Source organism: Heterodontus francisci, chromosome 13, assembly GCF_036365525.1.
Source record: "Heterodontus francisci isolate sHetFra1 chromosome 13, sHetFra1.hap1, whole genome shotgun sequence".
Lineage (NCBI taxonomy): Eukaryota > Metazoa > Chordata > Chondrichthyes > Heterodontiformes > Heterodontidae > Heterodontus > Heterodontus francisci.
Window position 1 is genome coordinate 95,809,659 of NC_090383.1, and position 19,588 is coordinate 95,829,246.

The following is a 19,588-nucleotide window of genomic DNA, read 5'->3' on the forward strand; positions in this document are numbered from 1 at the left end:
ATCACTGTCAGGAGTGAGGTCAAAGGTGCCAGCACTGCAGGAGTGCCATCGGAGTAGTACCACCTCATCAGAGGTGACAAAAGTGGGCAGGGTTAGGGGGGGTGTGGTGCAGAGTTTGCTGTGAAGGCCTTGCACTAGGCACTGCAACCCATCATGGGCCTCATTCACCTTGGCTTTGGGGCCCCTGTTGAGGAGGAGGAGCAGCATAGAAGGAGGGAGGTCCAGGCACTGTAGGGGAACGTCAGGGACCCACATGAGGGCCAGCCTTGGGGTCGGGATGCCAGAGAAGGACGCAGAAGGGCACACCAGCAGCCTCTAGCATGCAGAAGATTCTACCCTACAGTGAGGGTCTACCAGCCGAGGCTCAACTACCGGCAGATCTCCGAAGACTCTGCCTCTCCAGGGAGGCAGTCACTGATCTATGTGCCATGATGCAGAATGAGCTGAGCCCCCTTAGATCTTGGTACACACCCAATGCTGGTGTTGCTGAAGATCACAGTTGAACTTCTACGCCACTGGATCATTCCACGGATCAACTGAAGATATGTATGGGATCTCATACTCTACAGCATATCGGCGCACCAAGAAGGTTACCAATGCCCTTTTCAGGAGAGCTAGCAACTATGTGCACTTCCGCACTGATCCAAGCAGTCAAGCTGAGAGTGCTATAGGGTTTGGTGGCATCGCTGGATTCCCCCAGGTGCAGGGTGTCATCGAATGCACTCATGGCTCCCGCAGACCAGCCATCAACAGGAAAGGCTTCCACTTGCCCAATATACAACTGGTCTGCGACCACTGCAAATGGATCCTGCAGGTGTGTTCAAGGTTACCGGGAAGCAGCCATGACGCCTACATAGCAGTCCTATATGCCAGAGCTTTTCCATTCTCCCTCGTGGTAGTCATCATTTAAGGCACGAGACAAGGGCTACCCACTGAGGACAAGGCTACTGACACCTATGAGGGACCCACATATAGTTGCAGAGGAGAGGTACAACACCTGCCATGGGACAACTTGAGCAGGCCATTGGTCTCCTGAAGTTGAGATTCAGATGCCTAGATCGATCTGGTGGAACCCTTCACTGTGCCTCAGCAAAGGTTTCGTGTATCATGGTGGTCTGCTGTGCACTGCACAACCTGGCGCTACAATGGTGGAGGCATTGACCAGTGAGGATATCGTGGAGGGCAATGCCTTCTCCGACGATGAGGATGCGGAGGACAATGGTGCCCAAGCAGTGCTAAATGAAGGACCTCAGGGACAGCAGGAAAGGCCCTATGAGATACACACGTGAGGCCCTGAGATACACACGTGAGGCCCGAGACTCCGTTGTACATTCACATATGTAGGCATCGTGGCTGCTTCCCAGGAACCTTACATGCACCTGCAGGATCCATTTGTGGTGGTTGCAGACCAGTTGTACATTGAGTAAGTGGAAGCCCTTCCTGTTGATGAAGGCCACTGGCTGGTCTGCGAGAGCCTTGATGGCCACGTGTGCAGTTGATGATGCTCTGCACTTGTAGTGAAATAACATAATTCTTTATTCTGCGTGACACCAAACGCAATCCTATCCATTTTGAATGTACATTCACTCACAAGCTCCTAAGTGCATCTAGGTGTCTTAAATCTTTTCCGGGTGCTCCTATGTGGTACTTCCCTTGTGCTGTCAGCTGAGGTGGAGGCAGACTGCTGACTTTGCTACCCCATGGCTTCGGATGACCTTGGCAGCCGTCCTTTGAGGGCCCCAGCATACTAAGGGCCTCCTGCAAAGATGCAGAATCCTTCTCTGTCATCGGTGATGATGGAGGCGCTGTCGTCCCTGTCAGAGGGGCTGAGGAGCTACTGCCTATACCAGGAGCACCATGAGAGGAGCCCCTGGAAGCGTGAGGCAGCCGCTCCTCCTCCCTTGCAAGGCATACTTGTACCTCTCTGCTGACCTGAGAGGGACAAGGACCTGGTGGAAGCTCCAGGTGCCTCAACACCCTCTCAAATTGTCACTGCTGCATCGAGCTCAATACTTGGCAGGTCTGCACACGTCTCCAGCAGCCACTGAATGGTCTGCTGAATCAGGCAATCCATGAGAGTCGCCAATCAGAGACATGGCAGCACTCCTCCATCGTTTGTGCTTGGGTACGCATAGCCTTTGGCAACTGTTCCAGATGTTGCCTTACCTCTCGCTGCGGCATTTCCCATGCTGTCAGTGATGCCAGAGGCATATTATCAGCATGGGTCTCGGCATGGGCCTGGCCTCTGAGTCCTCTGACTGTCAGTAGCCTTGCTGTCACAGCTTCTGTCAGCTGCTCGGGTGTGTCTGATGTGCTCACCAGGTTATGTACCCGAATGTGAACGGATCCCCATGAAGTATCTGTACTGGTGGAGGATCCGGGCGAATGATTAGACAGTGCACCTTCTGAGACTCCCTCCTCCTCAGAGGTGGCCAGCTGTTCCCCAATCTCTCCAGCTCTTTGTTCTTGTTGATGAGCATGACCTGCATGACAGAATGGATAGATTGAGGGTTATGGGTTTCCCATCATATCATTCCAATGACCCCTACTTTGGAGCTCCATGTATCCAGTGGTGGACACATGAGCACTGGGTAGAAAGTGTATGGAGTACTCACCTCAGCAGACAGGATCAGGTCATTAACCTGCTTTCAGCACTGGATCCAGGTCCTGGGGGTGACCGCACAGTTGCTGACCTCTGCTAGCTCTGTTCAGGCTTGATTGGTCAGGCGAGCCAGTCTTCCCCTCCTGTCCCTGGGGAGGAGGACCTCCCACCTTTCCCTTGCAGCCTGGAGGGAGAAATCGCTGAACCGTGGGGCCATCCAGCCATGGTGGTTGGGCCTACCTTCCTTCACCAGAGCCTTGCAAAGATAAATGCAGGTCTGACAGCCCCTTAACTATGGCCCCAGCATATGCGGCGGCAACATTTGACATTGCTTTTGCTGCCTGCATACTTTCAATGGACAGTCCCTGCGCCATCTGACTCTTTAATTGGCCAGCTATCTCTTTAATTGGCCAGCTGTCGCTTAATCACATGTGGCTGGCCGCTCATTGCCCCAGCGGAAGCTGTACCCTCTTCCACTTCTGACGTTGGGACCTGCGGCCTCCGAACAAAATTCAGCCCAATGATTTCAGTTTCCTAAATTTGCTTCTTATGCACTGCATTAATATGCAAACACATTCATTTAATTCCTTTGGTTTTTGCAGTTTGTCCCTTTACTTGCTATTCCACACTGATTTCTTGACAGCACTATTTGATCTACATTTCACAGATAGGAAGCATTCATATACTAAGGGAATCACACTTTTGCTCTGATACATTAACAATGGCTCTGACCAAACAACACCAAATTTAAGTAACTCTGTAAAATTTGATCTGCACCTATAGCCTTAAAGACCTGAAATGACCTTAAGCTGTTTCTGAAAATCTGGGTGAGCAGTTAAATGAGCAGAGATAATCCTTTAAATGGCTTGGTGACGAGAGAACTTTTGCTGCAAGTTGCTTTCTGATTTATCAGTGGTTTTGTTCATTTTCCTCCTTCAATTTGACACTGTCTTGACATAAATGCCCACAGTTTGTATTCAAAGTATTTTCAGTTGCTTAGCGGGTTGACCAGATGCTTAACTTTTTCTCTAATAAAATATTTGACCCTTTTGCAGCTGATTTTGAATTTTTCTTTTTAAGAAATTCAGTGCTTTCCTATTCAAAATGAGAAAGCCTTCCCTTCTCAAATCCTTATTCAGAGAAAACCATTAAAGTTCTTGCTCTTCATAAAATCAGAAATTATACAGCTAAAAATGTAAGTGTTCCAATTGGAAGCAAGTTGATGATTCTTGTTTGGGCCCTCAAATACAAATGTGCAAGCCAGGGGTAAAGCTTTATTTGTAGCCACACTACTGGAATCGAGCACTCACCCGTTAAAGAAAGCTTGCACAAACTTACTGCTCATCAAGAAACTGTCTGGGCTTTTAGCTCCCAATTTAGGTCTAGGGAGGTGATGCTTGATTAGGCTCCCACATTATCTTACATTTAACCCAGTTTGGATTAAGTTACTAACTCTCAGTTAAGTTCCCCTGGAGCTGCTAAGTGAGTGAGTCCACATTCATGCCAAATCAAGACCACAAGTCATGCACTAAATGCTATTTATTGGTCTCGAGTCACAATTTAAAGTTGGGTACAGATACTTCATAGACATTGTTACGACCAAGGCAGGAAAAGTGCACTGTTTATTCTAGTCTCACTTCTCCATAGGTCACAACATATATTTAAATTTTCCCACTTACCGATACGGTCAACCATATACTCTGTTTCCCCAGAATAAAACACATCAACCAGGTTTCTTTAACAAAAAAACAAAAAAATGATCAGTTTATTATAAACCAAGTTTTCACCAATAATGAAGTCAAACATACACACACAAATTGAAATATTAAAGTCCCTTACTTATCTTAGACACACACACACTGGTTAACTGGAAAAATAAAAGGGATTTTTTGTTAAAATGCTGAAAATAAACCCATTTAGGCTGAAGACTTGATCATACTTGAAGACAAAAAAAAATATGGATCTGTGTTCTTTGGTTTGGTTTGGCGTCCCAAATACATGTTGACGGCTGGTACTGGGATCTTTTTAGAACAGTTCTTTCCAGGCAATGTTGAAGATCAGTTTGGGTAGGCTTCCAAGAAATGCAGCTACAGAGACTTCAAATAGGTCTTACAACAGAAATGCAGCAACAGGGTTTCAGTTCCCACACATTCGATACACAAGGTTTCTTCAAATATGCAGGGTTACTTCAAATACAGGAGGAAATAGGAATCTGTCACACTGGGAATGTAGGATTTCTTTTCGAGAGAGAGAGAGAGCTAAGCTGGATCTTTTTCTGGCAGGCAAAAACCAACTGACTGTTCTAACAGTTTGAACTGAAACTAAAAACAGCCCAGAAGTCAAACCTCCTGACATCTATACAATTTGACCTGTCACTTCTTTGTAAACATCTCCCCAAGTCAAAAACACCCCCTCCTGGGTGATTATTCACTTTCGGTGCCTTCCAGTAAGACTTGTTTACAAGCCAAATCCAAGAACCTTCTGGTGACTTCTTTTATAAAAAAAAAACTCCATAAAGTTCAGCCTCTTCAAGATTCCAGATGAATCAATGTCCATTATTCAACTATAAGTCCTTGAAACATATTTTTTTTTAAAATAGAAGTAATCCCATAAGAACATGCATAAGAATATTGGAATTATCTGGACTGTTCTCCTTAGAACAGATAAGGTTAAGAAGTGACCTAATAAAGGTTTTCAAGAGAGGTTTTGATAGAGTATTATTCCCTCTGGTGAGTGGATCAATAACTAAAGGTCATAGATTTAAAATCATTGGCAAAAGATCTAGTGAGGAGATGAGAAATTTTTTGCATTTAGAGTTGTCAGGATCTGGAAAACTCTACCTGAAAATGTGGAAGCTGATCCCTTAAATAAGTTTAAAAGAGAGTTGGACAGATGCATGAGGATGAGGAACTTATAGGGTTACGGACAAAAAGTGGGAATGTAGGACTAATCATGACTGCTCTTTCTAAGAGCCAGCATGGGCACAGTGTGCCCAGTGGCCTCCCTGTGCTCGAAGTTTCTGTGATTTAGTAGTTGAGTAGCAAATTATTACTAGACAGAGATACTTAAAAGAGCACAATATCACTGTAAATCAACACTGATGGATGCTGGGCATAAACAAGAGCAGTGACCAGAGTGAGGTTACAAATTGGTGAGATTACTTTGAGTAATCTTTTAGATAGCAGACACGTTAATGGCTTTGAATAGCCAGTTTATTAAATAGCCCATGTCTGTGTGTATGATTATCAGTGTTCAGAGGTTATATAGTCCCATTATTAAGAGCATCGTGGTTGAGGCAGTCTCCTTCCTTCCCTGGGGCACAGGCATAAACTTCTGGAATGTTCAGTCAATGAGCCATCTTTGGCAGCGGGGCTCTCTGTTCCACTTGAACTTCCAACTGACCCCACCTTCTGCAGTGTGATGATATTTGAGCTGGTTTTATTCTCCCCTTCCTCTGATCTCGGGCACTTACAAAGTTAACTGACATTTTTCTTTGTCTTCAATTGGCTGGTGCACTCTTACTAGCTAACTCACTTTTGTTATTTTTTGTCCTATACCTTTACAGGCCGTACCTGGTAAAGGCATTTTTCTGCAGCTGCAAGGTACCGATTCTTATAGAAGAAAGAGAGCCTGAGTGAACAAACAGAAAGACTGACAATTCTATAAAGCCAAAGAGAGCTTGTTCTCTATAGATGAAGATTAGTACTGTCTATTGCTGCCACTACTGACTACCAATAGATGAACACTCAGGGATGCAGGACCCTCTATTGCATTTTAATTTTAAAGACAGGTTTCCCTTTATTCACTTCACCCAAACTGATGACATTGGTGCTGGAAGATCTCCTCGACCTTCTACAAATCAAACCTGATACATGTAGAGTATGTAAAGGCAATTTGTGTCTTTGAATTTTATGACACAACTACTGATCTTGTATTTCTCAAACATTTTTGAAATGGCATCATTGTTCCATTTAAGTGTTACCTAAGTGACTTGAGTTAGTGATAGCTTCTCATATGGGTAAGGAATGCTTGTCGTATAAACATAGGTGCAATTAACCTAGAGGCTTTATGGCTTTGATTAGTTTGCCCTTTTAGCAGGGAGTATTTTATGGCCAGATTATATGGGAAATTATATGATCAAAAATGTAGGTAATGGTTTAAACTAGCTGATAACTTTTGTTAGTTGATAGCTTTTCCCAGCATACTGTTCAAAAGATGAATTTGATTTTGTGTGTTCAACTTTCAAGCTAAAGTTCCATTTTAGGGCATTTCCCCAACAAAACTCAAATACATGATCCAGCAATTTATGGGTACCGTTCCTACATCAGTATGCAATGATGCCAAACGCCATCTGTCAGTAAGCAAATACATTTTTTTATATTCTGATCTGCAGAATACAATTTCTAGTCTAGCCATAAGCAAAACTGCTCTAAGTACACAATAGTTATGGAGTATCTGAAAGAGGGATAAAGTTTAAGGTTTTATGTGTGACCTTTAATCAAAATTAGTGGTCTGAAAATTTGCCATTTTTATTTATAACATCTCTGACTTAATCTCCATCCTGTATTTGGTTCGATTTGAAGAAATGGACATGTTAGGGAACCAGCTGTATATATTACTTGCTGTCTGAAAGACCACTGCAGGTTGTAGGTGGGAGCATGCAGTCTGACCACATATAAACTAGTGGCTCTGGGAAGGTAACCGTGAGTGTTTTGAAATTTAAAATAAAGCTTGTATAGCAGTTTGTTGATAGAAATATGGTATCATTTGTAATTTTGATACCAAGTCCAGGCATGCAATTCATACAAAATCCTCAATTTAGAAAGTGCCTGGTTCCCAAGGGGTTTAACTGCTTCTATCACGCCAACACTAAGAAAATTGTATACTAGGCACAGATAGCACTTGTTTTAAATCATCTCCATGTGCGTATCAATTGTTAGTGATGATGCTAATAAATAGCACCCAACTTTTATTGAACTGATGTCATGTTAAAAATGTATTCATTCTTTACTTGACAGTTCTTGGCAAGGTAAGATATCGCAAAATAGAAAATCACGTAAATCATATATTCCATTTTTTATATATATATATATATATAATATATATGAACCTACTTAATGCATTCTACATTCTCCTAAAAATAAGACAAGTTAAAAACATGCAAAGTATGTCAGTTTCATTCTTACTAGTGATGATATCCCAGTTAAAAATGCATCCTCCCAGATTTGTGCCCTCTTTTATTTATCAATTTGTGATGTCTTGTCTAACTTCTGTCCTCACAATCGTCATCTCTTGGTAAAGTTTTTTGTTTATTTACTCGTTTTGTTGTTTGAAATTGTCGTCCCCAGTAGTTGATGTTTTGTGATAGTAGAACATGGGGGAAGGAGGTGAGGAAGGGATGTGTGTGGGCTTTCCCGTAGCAAAGCTCAGAAATCTGAATTGCAATTGACCTAAAAGGAACAAACTTAGATACTCTAAGAAGAAACATTGTGTAACATGTTTCTGGGAATGCATGTGTCCAACGATACACCCATCTGATGACTTTGTAAATTACTCAAACTATGCCCCCGCCATTTTTTTATGTTTTAACTACATGATTGTAGTTGTGCCATTTGATGCTTAGTCAAAACCATTTCTTGATTTATTGCATAAAGATGTGTCGGACTATGCTCTTTGGCTGAGTACATGAGGATTAAAAAGGGCTATAGTGAAGCTTTCCCTCACCCAGATACATCTGTCCACATTTTGTTGGAAGCAGTAATATTTATGAAAATAAGTAGCTACAGTGGCAATTGTGATTTTTATATAGAACCTAAGTGCATCCATTCTGGGGAGGATGTTTTAAAATTAACCAGTTTGTTATCCACAATTATAGTTGACCTATAAAAGTACAAACACTGTGAAACAGTCTACAGAATTTTAGTTTAAAAATGACCTGGATTTCACAGTTGCTGACCTTGAAGAAAACTTCCCACAAAGATTTACCAATCTCTGTGGTGCGGATTTTCCTTTTCCTGATGTCAGTTTGAAACTGGTGTCAAGTCAAGGGGATCTCCAGGTGACCAGCAACAGTGATGTCCATCAAGCAGGGTAAACACCAGTCACATTGAAATGTTCTGTCTGACTGCAAACCAGGAAGTAAAATGCACTGAATTTTCCACTTCAAATAAAATTTTTTACAGAGAGCGGAATAAATGATTGGGACATGCACATTGGTTTAAGGTAGAAGCTGAAAAATATCAAACTTTAAAAAAAAAATTAAAATATGAATGTTTTTATCATAATGGAAAGATTTGCTATTCCACAAATATAAACTTAGTTTTCAGGGCCAGTGAGGCTGTTCAGCAGTAATTATGAACTTGGTACCCCATTAAAAACCCAGTTACACCTCACTCGACAAGGTGCAACTTTTTCCAGGATTTTTACAGTGAGAAGCTTGGGTTGTTCTTGGAGGAAAGGAGATTGAGGTGAGATTTGATAGGTGGACAAGATTTTGGCAGGTTTAGAGAAGTTAAACAAAAATCTTTTTGTTCCCATTAGCTGATGATAAAAGGACTAGGGAACACAGATTTAAGGTTTTGGGCAAAAGATGCAGGGGGATGTGAGAACGTTTTTTTGCAGCGACCTGGAACTCTGCCTACGAGGGTGGAAGCAGAGACCATCGATGATTTCAAATGGAAATTGGATGGGCACTTGAGGGAATTAAACTTGCAGGGCTATGGGTATAGAACAGGGAATGGGACTGACTGGATTGCTTGACAGAGAGCTGGCATGGACTTGATGAGCCAAATTGCCGCCTCCTGTGCCGTAATGACTCTGAGACTAGTAGCGTAAAAGGGCAAGTTCTCATCAGCTCAGTGATGACTACTTGAGTGCAGTCTGGGGGGGACTTCAATAACACATCCTATTGGGAAACATAGTATCACTGAGAGCAACGTCTGGATTTCCGCGATGCGGACTCCAGAAGTTGCTGTGTGTTTCAGAAGAGTAATTGACAGCCAATGCTTGCAGTTTCACCCTCATTCCTATGGCAAATTCTTGGCCAATGTTTAATCTCAGATTGGTCTATTGGCCAGAATTGTCTGCAAGATTTTCAAGCTCTCTTAAATCACGACCGGGCTATAATGCCATTGTCCACATAACACACTATATGAAGGAGAAACCATGAAGAAAAATGTTAAGTTATGTTTGGGATTTTTTTTTACAGTACAGCATTTTATAATGTCCAGCACCTGGAAGCATATCTTGTGTATGAGTAATCTGTCAATGTAAATGGGTTTTTTTTAAGATCACGAATATGCCTTATTCGCCATTCCTTGCAAATGTTTCCTTTTAATTTTGTTTTTATTCTTATAAATTTTCCAAAGGTGTTGACTCCTTGCTGGGATATTATTCCACAGGAGTTGAGCCCCCTCTTATCTAAGTACCCATTATTCAAGTGTGAATGTTGACAGTGAATGTTGACAGTGGATGTTGGCAGGATATTCAAAAAGGGAAGTCGGGGTGGTGGTGTGTAACATTACAGCTATATTTAATTTTTCCCTCACAACACCACTTTCCTATAGAAATCACGAAATGGTGATTAGAATCCCGCCACCACCGAACCCAGGGATCCTGAGGCCATTTGTAATTCCCTACTGCTACTGTGGCTGAAATCAGCTAATTCAGCAGAGTGCTGGCTTGCTTGCTTTAGGAAATCACTTGGTTAATACTGCTGAGTACACGTAGCTCAGGCGATGCTTGGCTCTTTGCAGTATTCTTTGCAGAATCTCTTCCTGGCCTCACTACCCTGCTTTATCCTCACCTAGCAGGTAGGAAACTTGCTACTTTGAAACTGGTTTCTAGGATTTATGTGAGTGACTCTTTACTCACTGACTTTATTTTTCACCTCCTTTCTCCCTGTGAAAGGTGCTTGACTTTTGGTGACCAACTCCCTATAAATGCACTGCTAAGATTACTTATGAACACCTGCATTTTTGTTACTTGTCAAAACGTTCCCAGGAATGTGAGAGGTTATATAACTGGCTAAGTGCACTTATGTCAGAAATTGAGGCCTGTACAGAAGTTAGTAAAATTGATGTATATTTCATGTCAGTCCATTTTTTGTGTGTCTTTAATCTGAAGGTGGAGAAAACAATTCCTTTAGGAAATACAATCTGTTTATTACAATGAGAGAATTATTACTATTTGATCTTACTAAAAGTACATTTATGTATAAATAACTCAATATTTGCTCCAAAGATTAAGTATTTGACATTCTCTGGGCCCTCAATTTGTTTTGCCAACCGCATTTTATTTTTAAAGATGCGATGTGAACCCACCTGTTTAATAATTAAGTGTACTGAACAGTAACTAAAACTACAACATCTGTCGAGGTTTTGATGGGAAAGAAAATCTTCACTTTGTATTATACAACCAAGACTGCCTTCAGCAGAACTGCTTTTTCATTCTCTTTTTAGAATATGCAAAAAGCCCTTGAAGTGAAAGCTCAGTATGAAACGGACATGGCTATCGGTGGCTACGCTGCACTAATAAATCTTTGCTGTCGACACGATAATGCAGAAGAGGCACTGAACCTGAAACAAGAAATGTAAGTACACTAGTGCAGAAATATGTCAGATTAATTTATGCTGATATACAGACCTTGAATTAAACAGGTAGTAATCTTTAAACCCCCTTCATAAAATCTTAATCAGAGCCTTGACTGTGGCTAAATTCAAAGTGAGAGTTGCTACACGTTGATTTTTTGTATAGCATGAAGTTGAGCGTTGCGTTACTGCAACATTTTGAGATACTAAATAAAAGTCTGCACATTTGTGAAAAACTTTTTTTCCTCATTCGGATTTTAAGGGACCGCAAAGATTCCTCTGTTGCCCTTGACACAAATAAGTACTTGGCACTTGTGAGGGTCCTAGCCAAGCATGGTAAATTAGAAGGTAAGCTGACTACACCTGTAAAATATTTTTTTTAATCACAAGCATTTACATTTCTGTAAATTAATGAGAATTTGACTTTACTTTGATGTATATCATGCCTTCAAATGTTACATTTATATGCTGCACGATAATTTTCATGTGAATTTACATAAAATTGCTGGACAGTGCAGGCCATTACAGTGGTTATAATGGCTTGGCAAGCTTGTCATTTATATTTTGCACAGCTCAGTGCATTTGCTTTTTTTTGCAGATTTTTTTATTAACATAGCCATTCAATTTAAGTTTGAGGAACATGACTTGTGGCATAGATTGCCTACTGTGCCTGCACTAATGGTTTTTATTTTTGTTTTAGTATGGTAATGCATAATAACTTGAATACAAAGTTGCACGACATTTATAAAACCATTTTAATATGCTATTTGAAAATAAGTGTTCAGTTCAATTTCACAATTATATTTGGAACTTATTAAAACATTTTGAAATAATTCACTCAGTTGGATTAGTTGCTAAAAGCCACAACGCTTGCGTTTGTTGAAATAAGAGACTGGACTATGTCTGTCCATAAGGAGAACTAATTTGTTCAGATTATCAAACCTTATTTTTTTAATGTAGACTGTTAGAAAGCTTTCCCTCACTAAGACTGGATAATTAGTATCAGCTCTGCAAACAGGCTGTATCGGTATCAAGCCATTAGTCTAGATGTAAATACAGTGTAAACACATCTTAATTATCTGGCCTCGTGACAAACCATCTGCTGGAGAAACAATAGTGTGATTTAGCAGATGTTATCATTGAAGAATAAAAGCATCCATTTAGTGAGATTGTACAGCTACAGGGCAGGCTGTGCAGGGTTATACAGTGCAGAGTGGGCACACCAATACTGCCTATAATTTGTAGTCACTAGCAGAGAAATGATAAAATCATGCCATTGTGATATATAATTGTAGTCTCGCATAGATATACAAGTAGTAATTAACTTGAAATCTGCATTATACTCCGGAATTTGCATTCTTGCTTAGTTAAAATGCCATTTTTTTAAAAAGGCAGTTTGTTTTCGTCTTGAATAAATTTTTACTGCGAACCTTTTGTGTTTGCATTGTAGATGCTATTCTAATCCTAAAGGAGATGAAAGAGAAAGAGGTTGTTCTAAGAGACACAACCAACACTTCGTTCTTCCATATCCTGAATGCTGTAGCTATGAGGGGAGAAACAGATACATTGAAACAGCTACATGAATCCATTGTGAATTTGGGGTTTGCCAAGCCTACTGCCAACCTGTGTTCACCACTGATTGGAGTCCATCTTGATAAGTAAGTTGAAAATATTAAAATCAACGTTTCCCAGTAGCAACTAACTAAATGTTCTGCTGAAGAAAGGACTCTTTCCCTGTTGTTCTGGTGTGCACACTTAGTTATTTTACAAAATAATCACATTTTTCAGGAAGAGCTTAATTGACTTTATGGATTAATCTGCCATTTTCTTAGTTATTAGCTAAGCTTAGAGTTTGAAACATCTGGTAAAGAATTTATGTACATTTCAGAAAACATTTCACCAGAACTGCACACCTCAAATGACAATTAGAATTTTCCAAATATTAGCATGAAAAATGCAATGTTATGTAGAAACTTCGAAGAATAATAGCTAGACTCTGAATTTTAGTTTTGAAATGGAGAGCTTTATGGGATGGGATAGGGAATTATTTCAATGTAATGGCTCACCCAATTCAATTGTAACCTCAAAGTCTAGGTTTTCCTGTACTTGGTTGCTATTTAACAAACCTTTATTAAATGCCCCTACTTGTGGCTAAAAGTAATTAATCCCATGATAGTGGAACTCCCACTCAATTGTTTCTGAATTTTTAAAACTGAGCAGCATAATCAGTCATAATACTGTAAACCAAAACCATCAGGTTCCTTTAGACATGCATGCCAATGACACCCAACTCTTCCCCTCCTGCAATTCGCTTGACCCATCTGCTGTATCTGTGCTATGAACAATATTGTCTTGGATGAGCTGTAATGTCCTTCAGTTAAATATTTGGAAGATCAAAGTCATCATTTTGAGCCCAGACGCAAACTGTCTGCCTTCACCACTAACCCCATCTCACCCTCGCCCATTACTATCTTGGGCTGAACCAGACTGTTCACAACCTCGGCGTCTTGTTTAGCCCTGAGCTGAGTATGGAGTTGTCATGTAGTCTCCATCAGACACATGCCTACTTCTGCTGCTCGTATCCTATCCCAAATCAGCTCACCCGTTGCCCCAATCATTGTTGATCCACATTGGCTCCTATTTATCCAATGCCTCATGATTAAAATTATCCTCCATCTGTTTCAGTCCATATCTGTGTAACCTTCTCCAGCCCGTCAGTGCGCTCCATTCCTCTGACTCCAGTTTCTTGTGAATCCCTACCATTGGCTACTGTGCCTTCAGCTGCTAAGGTCCCACTTTTCAAATTTCTTAAGTTTTTCTGACTCTGTCTCTGTATTCTCCTTTTTAAGATCCTCTCTTTAAGATCCTTTAACCAAGCCTTTGCTCGCCCACTATTTTTTATTTGGCTTACATTTTGTTTTTCTTATGGGCTGAATTTTACGCCGCTCCAGCAGGTCGGATGCTGGCATGGGGGCAGCGTAAAATTGAACCGGAGGCCTACTCGCCCTGCTCCCGCCTCCGGCCAACTTTACGGCGGTCGGGCAGGGGGTGGGGGGAAATGGTCCGCCCGCCCAAGGCCAATCAAGGCCCTTAAGTGGCCACAACGGCCACTTAAGGGTCCTCGCCCGCCTCTACGGGTATTTTTACCCATGGCAAGCGGGCATGCTGGGGACAAGACAGGCTGCCCAGCAATAGCTGCCAGCCTTTCCGTGCCCCGGGGGGGCCATGGCAGTTGGGCACACGACGCTCCTCCTCCCAAACACCCACTCCAGCCTCACCAGGGAAGGACTGATCCCCTGGTGAGGCATGCCCAACTTACCTTCACTCTTGGATCCATCTGGTCGGCAGGGCTGCAGTCACAGCAATAGCCACCCAGTGGTGCTGCCGGCCCGCTGATTGGCCAGTAGCTCAATGAGGTGGGACTTCCTCCCTCAGGCATGTGGAAGTCCCGCTTCGGAACAGTTAAAGCCCGGGACCCGTAAAATGCAGGACGGATCCCCGGGCCGGGCGGAAGCGGGTTCGGCACTGACTTTTACGTTGGTGGCGAATTCCCGTCCGCCTAAGGTAAAATCCAGCCCTATGTCAGAAGTGCCTTGGGACCTTACACCTATACACACACCTACACAAACACCCATATAAATTCTTGTAATTGTAATCAACCTGTCTGAAAAGTCTTCATTTGATTTTGTCTGTGCTTGTCCATGCTTCACTGTGAGGAGCAGACCTCTCTGAAATGTGGAGAAAAGAGCCCCCATGGCAGTCTGATATTCTCTGATCTGTAGTTCATTCCAACATTTTATTTTTGGTCCTTAATTTCTTTGTACCAAATTTATTAATGCTTTATTGTAGAAAATATAGTCTAAATATGGTTTTGTCCATTGTTAACTTCACCGGTTTTTGAAAAAATTTTTGAAGAATTCTTTCAAATGTGTACTTCATTATCCACAAGCTAAGAGGAAGTATCAGAGACTTTGGGCTGAATTTTATGAGCTCTCCGGCGTCGGGGTTCGTGGTGCGGGGGGGCCCCATAAAATCCTCCGGGAGAGGCCCGCCACAACCTCCGAGACTGAGAAGGTCCTGCCGCATTTTACCGGCAGCAGCGAGACCTTGGTATGGCCCCCCTGCCACTCAGTGGCGGGGGCCTTCATTTAAATATTAAAATGAAGTAAAGTAAATGCACATTTACTTACCTTGTCCTGACATAGGGCTGTCCCACGCCAATATTCCGGCTGCCGGCCAGAACTCGCGCATCCTTGGTACTCCATTCAGAGTTCTGAGGCTTGACACTGGTGGGGAGATGGAAGGAGTGTATCTTAGAGCGAGTGGGGAAATCTCTTTTGATTGGTAGGGGCGATGGTGGGAAGGACTTCAGGTTTAAAGTTGTTAAAGGTCGGGGGGAAAGGTTGGGATCTATATAAAAGTTTTTTGGGTGGGAATGTCCAATTAATGAATCGATTCTTCCTTGGAGGTGTGGGTGAGGGGAGTGAAAATGTAATTCCATGTGCTACTGCACTTTTCCACATTCTTTGACTTTAAAAATGCAAAAGCACCTAAAGGGCTTGCAGCCCTTTGAAAGTGGCGCCGGACGCCATTGCCATGGATGGAGCGGCTACCCCCTCTATGTCATCGGGGGCCACCACTCCGTCCCCTCCTTTTAAATGATCCCCCGCGCGAAATATCATGGGGGCTCAGCGACGCTACATCTGTGCGGATGGACTGCCGAGATGAAAGCGTGCCACCGTGATTTGCGGCGCGCTCATAAAATTCAGCCTTTTATGTGCAACAGTTGTGCAAGTGGAAGACGACATTATTACAATTTTAATTTCATAGTGCCTTTTAAAGATTTTTTTGTTGTAAGCAAGAGTGAATTTTTAATGTAATTTGGTGTTGTAACTGAAGAATATTTACTTGAAGTGGGATTTGATCTGATTAGTTGATCTTAAAAACAAATATTTTGGATATTCATTCCATTTCTGTTTGAATACGTATTTATAGGTTGACTGCTTGTGACGACATCAGGGGAAACGAACTTGCGTGTTACTAAGTCTAGCAGTGCAGAGCAGTCAAATTTACATATACAATTGAAATGGCATGATCGTTGAACCACTCTGCATTAATGACCGTATCCACTGACGTTAATTCAGCTTCTTTGCATACTACCAGGTTCAGTAACTCCTTCAAGATGGATCCCCTCATGTCGTCATCAACACTCCTGCTTTTTTCTAAATTGCACAAATGTGCATTATTAGGCACATTCTTTACATTTTTTGAGGGCTACTGATGGTAAGCTTAAGTGGACTGTGCTATGCCAAGTGGGACAATTTATTTTTGTGTTCTAATGGTGCAGTATAACATCATGCTAAGACAATGGCCTTAGTCACTGTTTTTTGCCTATGGGACAAGAGTTTCTGTAACTGCAGCAGAGAAAAGTGAGTTACAGATTGATAATCAACATCAAATCCCTTGGAAGGAGAATTCTAATGTGCACAGTTTCACAAATTCTAGATAAACCCTGAGCTGGAATAACACCATAACTCTATGTAATTAGCTCAACAACTGTGACAAATGCATTTTGATTTGTTCCTTTACAGTTTACTTCCATCTTTAATATTAAGGTACTGTCTCACGTCGGGACACAGTTGATTCATTTATACACTATCCAACTGGCCATTCTTATGTGGGAGCATATATGCATTCTATTGTGAGGCTATTCAACCATCAGCAATATCTCAACAAACCCAATCCTAACCTTTTACACCAGAATTCACCAGATAGAAATCATCAGCAGAAATCTTGGTGGTTATTTTCTCTGGCTAAATCATGAGGATGCTGGTGCCTCTAACCTAGCTAACTTGGTATCGACTGCAAATCAAACTATACACCATTCTAGTCTGTATCCCTCAATTCAACATTAGGCGAACTTGCTGATATTTCATTGGGAGATCAAGTTGCATTTTATAATGAATAGATCATGCTTTGAGAGAGCCTTGGCTTGGAGAGGCTCAGAACTGAACATATGGAAATGTGGTACTGGGTCAAAAGCAGGTGTTTTGCTAAATTGGGGGATTTGAGATACATTGTGACAGTGTGGAGGAAATGCTCAGGATTACTGCTCACCTCTGTTCTCGCAGTGCCTAGTGCATACTAAGTGCAGAGGTGTTCCATTCTTCAGCTTAGGCATCCCTGTCCTTAATTAGCTCTTCAGATTGTCACGCTTGTCAGCTCAGTACTTCAGGAGCATGATTGAAGTGTCAATTCAGAATGTAAACAATTGAGCTTACTCTGTTCTATGAGGTACACGGAGTAAAATTATCATGCCATTCAAGGTATTGTTTTGAGAATGGGGCTTTGTATTTAAGTAGTTGCTAATGAAATATTTTGATGGGGGAGGGGAGGGGAACAAGTAAATGTATAGATAAAAATAAAAGGGACACCAGCTTCTCCCAAATGAACACAACTATCAGCTACGACTAATTAAGAACGAAGTGTTATTGTAAATATCTTGTAGTGATGTTTAGTGAGGCTGACAGATATAAAATGCATTAATAGCTGCAGACATGGTCTTCTCTATTCACTTTGCATATTTTGACCGGAGGCAGCTATTTTTAAGAGCAAAGCATTTCAAACTGAAAATATTTGATCTTTAAAGTTTAAATTTTCTAATATTTATCATACTGAGTCACAGCAAAAAAAATTAAAAAGTTTGTTGTCTGAAGCGTGTTTCTTCCCCTCCCCCTGTTTCATACTGTGTACTAATGATAGTGAAGACTTCAGTGTAGCTTGCCTTATTTTTTTAAACTCTCTTTTGCAATTATGAATTTAGCATCATCAGCAATGAAGGACAAAAGTAGTTCATTTGCTTTGCGGAGACAGGACACTGATAAGATGATTTTTCGTCAAGGATCATTGGGTTGTAATTAAGTTGCATTCATGGCTATTGCATTTTGAAGGATGATTGGTAAATGACAGGCTTCATGTGCTTAGCATGGACAGCGTTAGCAATTTTTTCTGTCCCTGTCAGAAAATCCTGTTGAGGCTGATAATGTAAATGCAGCATATTATTCCGAACAAAAGAGCAGGGAAATGAGCTATCTTGTCTAGTCATTCAGTTGTTTAACAGTGACTTCCAGTTAGACTTAATTGGTTGGAAAGCACTTGACATGTGAAGTTACAGCTATTTCGAAAGCGTGTTTGAGTAAATTTTAAAGTAAGTGACAGCTAAATTGTACCTAGGGAAATTATAAAGCCTTCAACACAGTTAATTTTTTGAGGATTAGTTGTAATTGCAACACCAGTCTCCTTGAAGATTCCTCATTATGTCTAATGAACAGAGAAACATTTAGCTCAGTAAAGAGCCAGTCCTTTAAATGTATGATTGTGCAAAGCTGATTGTACCATGTAGAATTGATTTCCCTGTACACTAACATCTGGTTTAGATTTGCAGATTGGGATTTGTTACACAAGTGTCTTTTTTTTTGCCTCCAGCTCTTTCTCTTCCACCCTGCCCCCATCCTTTTTTATTTTGCTCCTTTCCCTGAGGTTTTCAGCTACAAAAGACAAGCTTTTCAATCAGTAAGCCTGTCATGAATTGCCACTTAACTGAAGCTTTTAACATAACGTTACCGCACTACATGGCAATTAAAATCAACAGTCCACAATGTTTTCTTACATTATATAAAAGTGAACTGTCTCTTGCTCTTCCATTGTAAAGTTCTTCACCACTAAGCAAATGGGGGCTAAGCTGTTGAATAGCAGCTGTAAGCTTTTCACGGTAGTGCTCTATTGTTTGTCTAGTCTATTGCTTTTATTTAGTTGCACCATCCATTCACAGATAAAAAATTAACCTGTAATTTTGTCTTCATACAAAATGACAAAAATTTGAATGTCTCAGTAGGGTTCCACTCACTGTACTGTAAACATGGCTTGGGAAGGGTATAAGGTACATATCTATCATACGAAGCCCCGTTTACTTGGAAGAATAGCACTGTGTTTAGATTGTAATGATCCAATTTAGTTATTTCATTTTAGTACTCAAGACATTTTTTTTATATTTTTGCGATGTTTAGTGGGTTGCCTGAATAGATGTTTAATGACAGTATAGCTTGTTCTTCAAATGTAACAGAGGCAGTAGTTTTAAGCACACTTTTACAATTTTGTTAGTCAAAAGTGCAGTTTTCCCCTAGGATTCACAAGAAACTACATACAAGTACTGACTGACAGTGTAATTAAATACAAAAAGCTACACTATATCAATAATTTCTTCACTTCTTCTGGACCCTTGATTTGAGGCAGCAACTAAAAGCATCGCCTCTGTGCAGCGTTCTGTTTACAAGCCAAGTACTCAATAGCATCATTTTGCCCATCAGGGTAAGCAAATTGGAAAAACAGCAGACTTGGA

General features: G+C 41.3%; 1 protein-coding gene across 1 annotated transcript in view; it reads left to right on the plus strand.

The window, feature by feature from the left end:
- Positions 1-19,588, plus strand: part of lrpprc (leucine-rich pentatricopeptide repeat containing) — a 154,880-nt gene that overhangs the window by 87,771 nt on the left and 47,521 nt on the right. Inside the window, exons 21-23 of the mRNA XM_068045217.1 lie at positions 11,062-11,192; positions 11,453-11,538; positions 12,641-12,848. Coding sequence (XP_067901318.1) covers positions 11,062-11,192; positions 11,453-11,538; positions 12,641-12,848 — 425 coding nt within the window. The remainder of the gene's footprint in view (positions 1-11,061; positions 11,193-11,452; positions 11,539-12,640; positions 12,849-19,588) is intronic.